This window comes from Ammodytes marinus, assembly GCF_949987685.1.
Source record: "Ammodytes marinus genome assembly, chromosome: 4".
Taxonomy (NCBI): Eukaryota; Metazoa; Chordata; class Actinopteri; order Uranoscopiformes; family Ammodytidae; genus Ammodytes; species Ammodytes marinus.
The window spans coordinates 26,331,419-26,344,687 of record NC_137233.1 but is presented as its reverse complement, the minus strand read 5'-3'; the positions used below and the strand labels follow the sequence as shown (position 1 = coordinate 26,344,687).

The 13,269-nt window shown below is 39.9% G+C and overlaps 2 protein-coding genes across 2 annotated transcripts; one reads left to right on the top strand and one right to left on the bottom strand.

Moving 5' to 3' along the window:
• Positions 1 to 48: 48 nt before the first annotated feature.
• Positions 49 to 2,032, top strand: tpgs2 (tubulin polyglutamylase complex subunit 2; the record flags this gene model as incomplete). The annotated part of the gene is made up of 7 exons (XM_080025797.1): positions 49 to 124; positions 251 to 330; positions 412 to 499; positions 667 to 807; positions 978 to 1,091; positions 1,212 to 1,375; positions 1,809 to 2,032. The coding sequence occupies 7 exons, from the start codon at positions 49 to 51 to the stop codon at positions 2,025 to 2,027; spliced, it is 882 nt and encodes a 293-aa protein (XP_079881923.1). The 3' UTR covers positions 2,028 to 2,032.
• Positions 2,033 to 4,530: 2,498 nt separating this feature from the next.
• On the bottom strand, positions 4,531 to 13,008 carry aqp7 (aquaporin 7; the record flags this gene model as incomplete). The annotated part of the gene is made up of 7 exons (XM_080026614.1): positions 4,531 to 4,738; positions 5,265 to 5,482; positions 5,617 to 5,735; positions 5,893 to 6,030; positions 6,137 to 6,263; positions 7,619 to 7,802; positions 12,926 to 13,008. 7 exons carry the CDS (start codon positions 13,006 to 13,008, stop codon positions 4,552 to 4,554), a joined length of 1,056 nt encoding a protein of 351 aa, XP_079882740.1. The 3' UTR covers positions 4,531 to 4,551.
• Between the last annotated feature and the right edge of the window lie 261 nt (positions 13,009 to 13,269).

Sequence of the window (13,269 nt, the reverse complement as noted above, 5' to 3'; positions counted from 1 at the left end):
GAGGATGCTGTCAGGGTTTTGTGCAAACTTGTGAGTGCGACGTTCCAAATGGAAGACACAAAGGAAAGCTTAGCATTCAAAGGTGTTGCAGAAAGGCTGACGCTTGGCATTACTCGAATACTCGGTTTGTATCACTGTTTTTGCTCTGAAATTAGCAACTAACTTCATGTTAACGTTCTGGTTAGCTAGCAAACAGATTGGCGTCACACTGTCCAGCTAATACATACAATGAATGTGTCCCTTGTGCCAGAGAACATGCCTGGTGTGGGCGATGTGCGGTTTGTAGAGAGGGAGCCTGCAGAGAAGAGGAGCCTGCTGTCATGGGAACAGGTGCACAATTCATGCCTTATTTACATCGTCATTTGGTCTGCTTGTGCAGAGTCATATGAACCTCCTTTTTTTCCTCTTCAGAAAAACACCTGTATTTTGCCAGAGGACCTGCGAGATTTCTATCTGACTACTGATGGATTTACACTTACCTGGAGTGTTAAACTAGACAGTAGGTGCCCGTATTAGTTGTATGCCTGTAATTTCTCGCAAAAGTCTTAATTTATTCAAATCATAAGGGTCCTGTTAAGATTAAATGATATGGGTAAATGCAAAGAGCTCTTAAGGTTTTTTCAGCTGTGTGATACAATCACAACTTGTATGGTGTGTGTCTTTCAGATGAGTGTGTCCCCTTAGGGTGCATGGTGATTAACAGCGTGACAAGGCTGTGCCCACTGCTCCATCCAGTAGCATTATTCTCTCTACCCAATGCACCCTCTCTGGCTGACTTGGACTGGGAGGAGAACAACACAGAAAGTGGTAAGCCTCACCTGTCAGATCCTCACGCAGCCTTAACTCAACAATTACAGCACCACGTCAGGTTTGATTAGGTCTGTTTGTGTGCTCAGTCGTGCAGAAAGCAGGCTAATGAATGAAACGTTGATTGGAAAGTAAATATTTATTCAGGATTCATTAATGCTCTCTGCCAGGGACGGGGCATGCTCCGGCTGCACCCCACTTTGATTCCCAGAGCCGCATCTTTGAGCTGGATTCCTGTGGTGGGAATGGCAAAGTGTGCCTAGTCTACAAAAACTGCACTCCAGGTGTCCTGTTTGTATACACAAATCGCACTTTTCTTGCAATTTCTCTAAACAAAAATGTCAATGTATGAATGTATCTATAGATTTTGCATTGTTCAGTTTTTGGGCTTTGTGTTTTTCAAGGTGTCGTAGCCCAGCAGAGTGAGATCTGGTTCCTTGACCGCTCATTGTGCTGGCATTTTATGACAGCAACTTTCACCTCCTACTACAGACTGATGATCACCCACCTGGGTCTGCCCGAGTGGCAGTATGCCTTCACCCCGTACGGCCCCAGCCCCCAGGCCAAGGTAGCAAAAGTGTCTCATCACTCTTTCAAAGACCACGTGTTGTGGTTTAAAGGCTGCCCACAAAACGTTAAGCTACTGCCCTGTGTTATCTAATTTTCTACAGTGTCTCTGTTTCTCAATATTGACCAAACCATCATTAGTTAAAACGTGTTACATACTTTGGTATATTAATAACAACACTTGAAGTCATTACAAATGTATGAAATCGTTTTTTTTTAATTCAGTTCCCTTTACAATGAATAAACTACATTTTATTTTACACTTGTACATTTTACACTTCAGCAACAAGACACAGCAGTCACATTTTTCAGTCACCTTTACAAAGCATGTTTTTGTTGCGTCCCAACAATTAGACTCAGTATCAAATGAACATTATTTTATTTTGATTATTTATGATTTTTTTTTAAATAATTTTAACTATCTACATTTACAGCAGTGGGCATCGCTGTATCAGCCACTGACTTTCGGCTGTGAGCACAGCATGGCAGATCCTGCTGGAGATTCCCATCTCAACAAGCTGGATCCTACAAAGGCCTTCAGAGGCAAAACCAAGGCTCCTGTCCCCAAGAAGAAGCAGTCCACACCATGCAGCTCAGGCAGCTCAGCCAAGAGCCAAGGCAGCACAGGAAGACACGTTGGGGCAAAGCGGTGAGAAAGTTCCCATCCAAGGAAAATATTTCCAGCTAACTACTGTCTTATGCAATCATCATGGCTTAGAGGAACAGTCTTCAATTCTGTTATTGGCTGGACATGGTGTGTTAGAAGCTGTTCGCTCCAGGACAACGTGTTTTCCAAAACTAAGTCTGGCTGCTTCATGTCTAAATAGACACATACCAAGGGTCTGTTCAACACAGGGCTTAAGTGGTACCAGCTGGTTGAGGCAACATGGCATGTAAAATGGTGTGTGGTGTGTGTGTGTGTGTGTATAGCCTTGTTTGTGTTGGAGCGTGTAAACAGTTCTAGCTATTTTTTCCTCCCATTTGTTTACATTGTAAAAAAAAAAGTATTAGGTTAGCCTGTGAGAAATTTCAAAAGCAACATCAATGTTATCCTAATCTTGCCTACCTTTCCATGCTAAGTGTTAATGATGGAGGTAAATTAAGCTTTATATAGCACTGAGGCTTCCAAGCCAATTGCATCACCAATAGATTCATTATTCAAAGCCTCATTTAACGGTGTGTTCGAGTGACACCTAGAGGTCAACATATTTCATAGCAAACAATTCACTGAATATGACCATGTGCTGCTAATGCTAGCACAAATAGTACTGTTGTGTAGTAACAAACTGTAACACTGCTGTATCCAATAGGGACTCACTAATACCCAATAAATACATATATCATTTTATATCGGTAGTTATTATCACTGGGCTTGGTTTTGCCATTGCTAATATAGAACATTTTAAAGGAGGTGTGAAAAGGGTAAATAACACATCTCTGTTTATTTGACTGTACAGTTGAAGTGCACATAATACTGTCTTGGTTTCAGTAGCTTGTTTGACTGAAGAACAATTTGAAATTCATGATACACTGAACATTTTGACGTTTAATACTGTAGAGCAGTGCTTCTCAAATGGTGGGGCGCGCCCCCCTGAGGGGGCGCCGTGAGTTGTCAGGGGGGGGCACGGGCTGCCTTGAATTCCAACTGACCAAAAAAATAAATAATAATAATAATTATTATTTATTTATTTATTTTTAAGTGCTAGCAAGCGCGATGTGTGCTTGTGTATGGTCATATCTGCGCGAAAGGCCGCGATTTGCAGTAAATAAATGTCCACATGTGTCTCTGTAGGCTATTTAAAAAGAAATCAAGCAAGTAGACTAATAATAACATCGCATCACAGAAGGCATATTGGCCTATAATAATAATAAAAAAAACACCACCTTAACTATGTTTACAGTTTAAAAATGTTTTGAATGAAATGCAAACCTCAGTGAATCATTTGCTCTTGTTTCTCTGTCCTGAGATTCACACAGACTGAGCAGTCTTGTTTAAATGTTACAAATTGAGCTAATAAACTGAACTTTGATTTTTTTTGCTGCAGAAGTTATCTCAGCTAATTTGTTATCTAATCTGATAATAAGGTGATTGTATGCAGAATGCTCGTGCCAGAAACTCATACAGTGGTTTTGTACAGATAAATAAATAAATATTAGCAGGTTCTCAATAGTATTTCAATTTAGGGGGGCGTGAAAAAAATTCTGTCCCCTAGGGGGGGCATGACAGAAAATAATTGAGAACCACTGCTGTAGAGTTTCAGTATTAAGCATTACATAATTTCAGAGTGCATGTAAATCTGAACCATGATATTCTGCATGTTACCTTAAGAAAATACTGGCAATAAATCAGCAAGCCAGGCTTCAGTAGTCAAAGTTACTCACTAGCATCACCTATGTCGTCCTCCTCTGAAAACTTCACAAACACAAAAATGTGCCTGAGTTTAGGCCTAGTGGATTTTTGTATAGTGACATCTGCTGATATATTATCTATTTAAGGCTCTTGATGCCAAAAGTATTCTATTGCGCAAACATATTAATAGACAAGTAGGATTAAGGTTTTGGTTAAAGTGCTATGGAGCGCCTACAAGTGTGTATGTTATCTTTGGTTATGCTGCTGCCTTTTTAAAGCTGTGTTCTCCTGCTGTTACTGTTTATTTTTCACAAAGATACATGTTTGGTTATGTGCAATATTGGGGCTATTCATTTTTCCTTAACGTATGCTGTAGTTTCCGAGCTCTAGAAGTGGTCATTGATTCTCACATTGAATTATATTTGTGTCTTCCAAGGTTATATCAGCTGCTATTGTCTCAATAATGATATCAACCTAAAATATAAGCCATTGAGTGTTTTTTTTCCTCTTCCATCTCACATGCATAAATATAGTTTTAATAACTATGATTAGCATGAATCGGAACAATGAGCAACATGTGGCAATAATGGTCAAATGAATTGCTAAAAACAGACTCATGATTTTTAAAATTGCTCAAGATATTAAACGCCATTTCATCCAATCTCTACTTTTGTGAAAGTCCTTCTTTACCCCCTTTGAGGCCATTTGTTTTTGGTGCATTTTTTTAAACCCTTTGTCATCATGGAATGTTTTAACTGCATACAGATACCTTCATAACCTTACAAGGGATACATTATATAGTTTTGGGCGTGGCGGGGCAGGAGTCCTCATACACAGACATTGGCACAGTGTTCTTGTTTCTGCAGAGGGGCATACTCCTCCTCCAACAGCTCATTGCCCTGTTCAGAGTCGGGTGGGTGGTGCAGTTCCACAAAGACCTTGTAGAGTCCTGCACCCAATACTCCTCCAATAAGGGGGGCAACTAGAGGCACCCACCACCACCCATTTCCAGCCCTGCACAGATAAAAGACAGATAACTGTGATCCGGTGTATATTGAAAAATATAGCAATGTATTTGCATACATTTTTAAAGCAAGCATTTTGGTCCATGTGCATCCAAACAACTAGCAATACCATTTTAATGTGTGTAAAAACTACATGGGTCATTTAATAATTAACAAGAATAATTAAAGCCACAGTGCGTAACTTTTTCATATAAATTAATGTCGGTTACATTCAAGCCATCGCCAAAGCTCCACAAAAACTCTCTCTGTATGTCTTAGTAGGACAGTGTTTATAAACTGGTGTCACCGCGTGTGACAAGAAATGTTTTCAATTGTTGAAAAAACTGGACTTACAGCAGGAAGTATAAAATCCATGCGCGATCACAGTATAGGCTTACGTCATGTAGATGCGCCTGCAGTGTTGTTGTAATTACCGAGAATTCCTCATGGGGGCGGCTGAAGTTACGCACTATATCTTTAAGTGGCATTTAGCAACACCAAAAAAGGCCTCTCCCCTTAAACCCACAACATCCTACCTGAACACGTCAGTCCCCCAGCCTGCCATGGCAGTGAAGACCCTGGGTGCGATGTCTCTGGTGGGGTTGATGGCGTAGCCGCTGTTGCTGCCTAGCGAAATGCCGATGAGCAGCACCAGAAGGCCCACCGCTAAAGGCTCGCTGCCCGCTGCCGCCGGCTTGTTCTTCTGGTCGGAGAGGGCCATCAGACACATCAGCAGCATAGCCGTGCCAAACACCTGACAGACGCACAGCAACAACTTAGCATATCATCCCTTTTCAAGGTAGCAATGTATAGATAAACACCAGAAATAAATGGTGTTCGTAAGGGTAGTGATTATATGTTATCCGTTGAATTCGGCTTCATGGCTACCTGGTCAATGAATCCACCCAGCAGTGAGAGGTAAGGTGCAGGATAGGTGGCAAAGATACCAGCTGTGGCCTTTACACCAGTTACAGTCAGGTTCCCGCCACAGTAGGTGTGTATAGCTTCTGCAAATGAAAACAATATTGAAAAGACAAGACACTCAGATTTATGAATTCCAGTAGAAATGCAGGTAAGGAGAATTATAGCTGTAGGCTTTAAGAGTCTATAACAATACAGGTGTTCGGTTTCTAGTGTGCTTGGACATGCAATGTGCGCCCTCACCATAATAGACGGCATAAATTGTCCCCGCTGCAAGAAAAGACCCCAACAGCTGGGCAAAAACATACACGGGCAGCATCTTCCACCCGAGTTTGCCAAACGCGCACATTGTGAATGACACCGCTGCATTCATATGAGCCCCTGGTAGAGCAAAAGAGCATGATAAATGTGCGTCAGGTGATTGCAATTTTTGATGACTTTTTTAAAGATTCTTCATTGTAGGCTTTACAAAGGTCAGCTGGCATACCTGATACCTTCCCTCCAATGTGACAACCCAGGGCAACACCCAGACCGAAACCAAGGTTGATGCTGATGTACTGTCCAAACGCTCCCTGTCCTGTCACGACCTGGGCCACGGACCCCAGGCCAAACACCTGGAAACACAGACAGAAGCACTATAGTTCACAGGCCTGGTCACAGACATAAATTAAAGTGTGGCTAATTATAGGGCCGACACTTCCAGACAGGATATGAAAAAACAACGATGCACATTCAATGAAGAGTTTGAAGTGTGCCCCGTTAAAGGTGGAGTCAGCAATTCTGGGGAATGCTTGTTGTCGAAATCACTATTTGTCAAAATGAGTGAATATCTCCTCACCATCCATTACTAGTCCGTACTGTGTGTGAACAGAAAAAATATTGTGTTAATACACAGCCTTTGTGAACAGGCATGTTTACATCTTTGTTTACATACCCTTTTTTACATCCCAGTTTCCTTAGCCTAGGCTGTGTATTAAGACCGGATTTTTATCGTGAGGCGATATTCAATGATTTTAACAAAAAGTGATAAGACAGGCATTCTCCAGAATCCCTAACACCACTTTTTAGTCAGTGTGTAAGTAAAAAATGTGTGTTGAGTGTAAACATTGTTAATGTATCTACATGTGCAATACTCTTTTCTCTGTAATTTAACTAATAACTCAGTGAGACTCCCAGTGAAAAGAAAGCTGACGCTGAAAAACTGCAGGAAACAGGAAACATATGGTTCCTCCTACAAAAGATCGGTGTATTTGGGTTAAAAGTAATTTTGCTTTCCCAAACACACCCCAGCCAGTTTGGGCTTTTTAACAAAATATGAAATGCCTGCTTGTGCCTTTGCTCACATGCTTATTTCCATGCGTAGTCAGCATGTGCTCACTGTGTGACTGTTTGTATGTGTGCATTTCTACCATGCTTTTAAGACTTGGGTTCTATTGTAACAGCTGACAGATAACATGTGACCGTTGCAACCACCAACTGCCTGACCATTCCTCTGGCAACACCAGATTTCCGGGTTCACCCACTTGAGCCAACCAATCCCCACTCATGACTCCTGCCATGTGACTGTGAAACATGCTTGTGTGTGTGTGTGTGTGTGTGTGTGTGTGTGTGTGTGTGTGTGTGTGTGTGTGTGTGTGTGTGTGTGTGTGTGTGTGTGTGTGTGTGTGTGTGTGTGTGTGTGTGTGTGTGTGTGTGTGTGTGTGTGTGTGTGTGTGTGTGTGTGTGTGTGTGTGTGTGTGTGTGTGTGTGTGTGTATATATATATATCGGGGTCAAGAACATAACATTAATAATTAATGGTATGTGTTTGCTACTGACAAGCATAACAAAGTGTTCAAAACAGAAAGAAGACCTCATACATATAAAGCATCACCAAAGGGATGGATACATGAGACATTTAAGACAATTTAAAATCCTATACACTTTATACCATAACACAGCCATATTTTGTTTTTTGTTTTTTTCCTTACCATCATGACATATGTGCAGAAGGACTCGGCAAGTCCCACACGAACAACTTCATTCCTTAGACAAACTTTGGATCGAGTTACGCTGGCTTCTTTCCGCTGAGAGACCCCCATTTCCACCGACTGCACCAAGTCCTTTACTTCTTCTTCTTCTTCTTCTTCTTCTTCTTCTTCTTCTTCTTCTCTTCTTTACTTCCTTTTATTAAGGTATTGAGAAAAAATAAAGGTCAAGTCCAGGTTTTCTTGAATAATGTATACTGTGCCTCCCATGTCACACAGCAGACTACACACAAACTGATCTCTTTCCCACTCTACTCACTTTGTGTGTGTGTGTGAGACACTCTCTCTCCTCACACGTGCCCTTTGGGATTAGTCCAACATTTTATGGGCTTGACCTATCCGCCCCCACCCCCACCCCAACCACCTCCACACACACAAAGTCAGCCCATCCCCCAATAGCTTTGTATTATCTAAATGCGAGTTCAATAAGCAAAAGGGAAGAAAATGTACTTGCTTGCTAAACAGAAAAGTAAATTGCCCTGTATAATTGTCAAAAGATGGGTATGACATTTGATACAGCAGCTGTTTGTCTTTGTTAAAGCACATCTGTACAGAAGGACTTCAGCACATGGATACCACATCTAATCCCAGTGTGAGACTGCACATGTTTTGCTTTAGTTTCAGAGGTGAAAGTCTTCGTGCATGTTTTACAATAGACAATAGACAAAAGTAATTTTGTAAAATGCATTACTTATATAATTGTGTATACTGATTTATATTTAAAATGTTGCCTATTGTATGTTCATTCTTTCTACAGGACTATTATACATATATTTCATGTAGGTAACGATTTTATCTTGTTAAATAATAATACAGGGCAGTGGGGAAACGCAACAATGGGGAAAAGTATTGATTAGAACGAGCGCTTTAACGACCACAGTCACACTTATCTGCACTCCTTATCAACACGCTCTCAAAGTCTTTTTGGAAAAGTACCGGTCAGTCTCACTCATTGGAGTCATAAGATGGGTCACATAAACTAAAGGGAACTTTGGTGAGTGCAGCTTCAACATAAGGTTCCTATTACATTAAAGCTTGGGAACATGCACAGAAGGATGCTAATATCACTGGGTGTGTTTTTTCACTTTTTCATTTTGTGCAACTTGGATTATTTCAGTATACCACATACAATGTTCTAAAATTTGGACAAACCGTTTAACACTTATTAGTTAATTATACACAATTTCTGTACAACATCTTGACCACTGAGACAGTTTAATACTTGGGCGTTTCATGCCATATCCATAAGCAGTGACTACATGAGCTTTTCACGCTGTAAAGCAGTGATGTTAACAGCACAACAGACCACACCTGACACTTTGATCATGAGTGTGATTAGAGGTTCAACAGATTATAACCATTCATAACACATAAGTCGGTGCAGCAAGGCTTTTTCCCCATTAAGTACTAAGAGGACTATTTTATATTTATGTTTTCTTGACTCTGTGTAGTACTTGCATTCTTTTTATCTTATATTTGTTTACTGTAATACACAAGTAGAAATTATAAAATGATCACAAAGTTAAATATGGCTAAATGTGAAATGAAAGGGTTATAATTTATACACTTAATTTGCGGTGTAGTATACAATTTAGTTGGGTTTGCCCACGGGCAGAAAAAGTGCTCAGCGATTATTTGGGTACAATTAATATATTATGAATAGCCATAGGGTTCTAACTTTGTATGCATTTAAAAGTACAGATTATATATGTATTTCATCTGGAAAACATACACATCTCCTTTACCGTTCCATGCCAGCCTTTGGAAATTGGAAAACTTTTCCTGAAAATCATGTGGCATAACACAATGTCCTGCATTTTAATGCCTTGAGGAGTGAAATGTGCTTTTGGTGCAGCCACACGGGGTATTTCTCAAATATTTTTCTGTTGATCTTGTTGCCGCACAAATTTCTCAAAACCATGCATACACATGACAGCACAAAAGGAACATGTTTAAGTATACAGGGTGGATTTAGAGCTTCACCATATATATGTTTTCATATTAATAATGGGTCGAATTACTATGTGTGAAGGGCAGCAACTAGCTGATGAACATGGTGGATTATTTAGTAGCTGAAGATCCAGGTTTTTTTTTCTCAGAAGGTTCTAGGAACCAGACCAGGGCTAAAAGGAGAACAATTATTGGAATAAATTGTGAAGTTGCCAGAAGCATGACTCCAATTGTTCACTAATGTTCATCCATGCTGTACATGTAAATAGGTGTTTGCTAAAACGTTCTCCATATCAACCCTATATATGTTGTGTTTACAGCTTGCTATATTGCCACCAAGTGGCCAAAGAAACTGTTGCGGCTTTGAAGTAAAATCGCAATACACCGAATAGCCCCATTTACAGATAGAGTTTTACGTTACTGTATTTACACATTATATGTACTACCACCACTAAACTTACGTAACATACTGTCTAGTAGCTCTATCAGTACAACAGAGGGGGTAACAAGGAGGAGATCAACCAACAATTCAACATATTTTGCTGTGAAAGTGTCTGTCTAATCATTAGACAAGTATGCACAACATACTACATACTTATATTAGACTCGTATGGAAGTATGTGTGTGCATACTTGTCAGAATAGCCATTATATACCATTTCTGTGTACTCAAATCTGCTTTTATTACTAACATTTCAGTATCTTACATTCCTGTTTAATGTTTGAATTCAAAATATGGACCTACCAATTACAACACAATAGGGTGGCTCCATACGCATATACGATTGTGGCTTCTCTGGTTTACATGTCAAACATTTGGTTGGACCTAAGGTCCTGCCTCTGACCGGGTATAGCTCTTATCATCGGCCAATCATAGTTGTGGATAATGAGGCGGCACCAGGGTTATTTAAGGACTCCCCATGATCACAGAATTTTCCAACACAGCTCAATACGTGAGTCAAATGGTCCACCAACATTCACCCAGTATGTGCATCTGCCCATATGCTGTATCAAGTGTGAGGAATTGACATGGATTATGGTTAATGTCTGGTCCGCTGTTTAAAGATGTAAATGTAACAAATATTTATCACGTTTATTTTTTATTTGACATAATATTCATATTTCATTCACTTTCATTCATTTGTTTTAATAGATTTTAAAACATGTAAAGTTTCACATTTTGTACAAGTAGCCATAACCTTTAAAAATTCTGAATTTACCTTTCCAGAATAAGGTGAAAATATAAAAGGCCTCGATTGTATGCCCAGCCTTTAACATACATCTGAATTAAAAGTCACATTCCTCCAGGGACATCGCAGATTAAAATGCATCATATGTGAACTGTAAGGACTTTATTACACAGTGGTTTCATGACTGCTTCAAAATATATTTGACTGTATTACCCCTATACATAAATAAAATAACATTTAAATCAAAGCTTAAAATCATGGAATGTCCTTATAATAACATATCCACCTGACCTAATTAATGCTGTGTTCATAGACACAGAATATGATGTGTCATATAGATTTCAAACATGAAATTAATGTTTCACTAAATGTAATGACTTCGGTTAAGTGGCTGACTTGAACCCAAAAGCCTGATCAGGCAAACAACTCCTATGAACTGCAGGGAAGGAAATCCAAAGTCCAGGAATGAAGCCAAAAGGGTGAAACAGGCACCTTACCTTGGACTGAGTAAATGCTGTTCTTACATTCCTGCTCAGGAGAGAGCAGCCACTGGTGACCCAATAAACTTTACCCAGAGGAGTTGAATGGAACCTGAGGAGGGGTTATGAGAGGTGAAAATAGCACAGGGCTGTGTTTAATACCTCCTCATTAATACGCTTAGATTTTGGGATAAAACCAAAATGGCAGGCTGATGATGGCTCATCTCAGGAGGCTTCAAAACTCAGATCAAAATCAAAAGGGTGCACCATGGCCCCTGGTCAGAGGCTATGTTGATGGGTAGGCTGTGCAAATTACAGTTTTTTTCGATTGCTAAACCACAGTGGGCACAACTGTATCTCAATGTGCAAAACTCTAACTACAGTCTGCACTACCAACAGTCACTGGAGCTGAACAGTTCACCTCACCTGCAAAATAGGCTCAGTGCAGCAAACACTATGAATTTTCCTCACTGAGATAACACACACTGTCACTCAGAATATGCTCAGAGTACAAACACTAGCATCAAACCCCAATACATAAATTACAAACTTTTAATCTTTACAGTTTGAATAATTTGTGTTATTTCACACAAATTACGTAATATTTTCTTTGATGAAAGGGTGAAATTCTTTCACATGAAATTGTTTATTTTATAACATACCAGTCTTTTTAGGAAAACAACAAGAAATGAAAATCAAAAGTTTGCTTCAATAGATACACATTTTGTATATTATATTGAAAACATTTCCAAGTATTTATCCGTGTAAATATTCTATAATTGTAATAAAGAAATCTATCCTGTAATGTTGTCATTTACTGTAAGGATGCAACTCTAAGCTGTTTGTTTGCTGGAAAATTCGTATTACAGATGCAACTTTAGATTTTTGCAGATTGGGTTGCACTCTCAAACCTGCCTCTCTCAATGAGAGACCATGATTCACAACAGGGTCTATCAGTGTAGCCCTTACTGTATTTCATCAGACATTACAGCTCTGTCTTCCTCCACACATCCACACTCTCACTGCCATTCTTCTCCCTCCAACAACCTGTCTTCATTGGTCCATTTCCCAAAAAATATATTTTTTTGAGCTTTCCCTTTATACTGTATATGTTCACTAACAAGTTTAAAACAAGACATCTTACAGTAGTGTTTCAGTTGAAATTGCAATCTGCAGTGTTTGAAATGCACTAGGCATTCATTCTGTTTTGAATGTGTGGTTTACAGTTGTGGCAGTAGTGTGTTAGTGTTTGAAAAAAAGGGCTGGAAATCCACAGTGTTGTGCAGGCTGTGGTTAAGCCATGAGATAGGTGTGTAGAGTTTTGAAATTTGTGTTTAAGCAATGAAAAACGAGCTAGAGTTTGGCCCGAATGAACCGTTGCTCTGCCTACTGTTGTTAGAGTTTTGCACATGTCGCTCCAGTTGTGCCCACTGTGGTTTAGCAATCGAAAAAAAACTGTAAACACATGATGCTGGATTATTTCAGCATTTTCCTTGACAGTGCACTCATTTTGTCAATGGGGAAACACTTGAACAGTCTTAACGGTCCACAACAATGAGAATATAAAAGTAGTTCCGTAGGGAGCAAGACCAGTGATAAAGTTCAATAAGATGACCACGGTTAATTAGGTACTGGCATGGGTTGGAGGAAGCCAGAAGGGCATTCTTATGTTGGGAGCAGCAGGTGTCGATGACTTTCTTTGTGTCCTTTTCCATGGCGTATAGCACCAAAAGCATTGTTGCAGCAGACCCAATTTACACCGATGACTTCCTGACTGTAACTGGCAGGACACAGGTTTGGGTTTCATCTTCGTAGAACATGGACAGTAAAAGAAACGATCAAAGGGAGTCACGCTCTTGGCTTGATAGAATATTAGCCATTTGGCTGAATGGATGTTTTCAATTGTCTTGTGGTCTATCCAGACCACAAACGGCTTCTTTGCCCCCTACAACCAGTACGTCCACTCATCTAGTGCA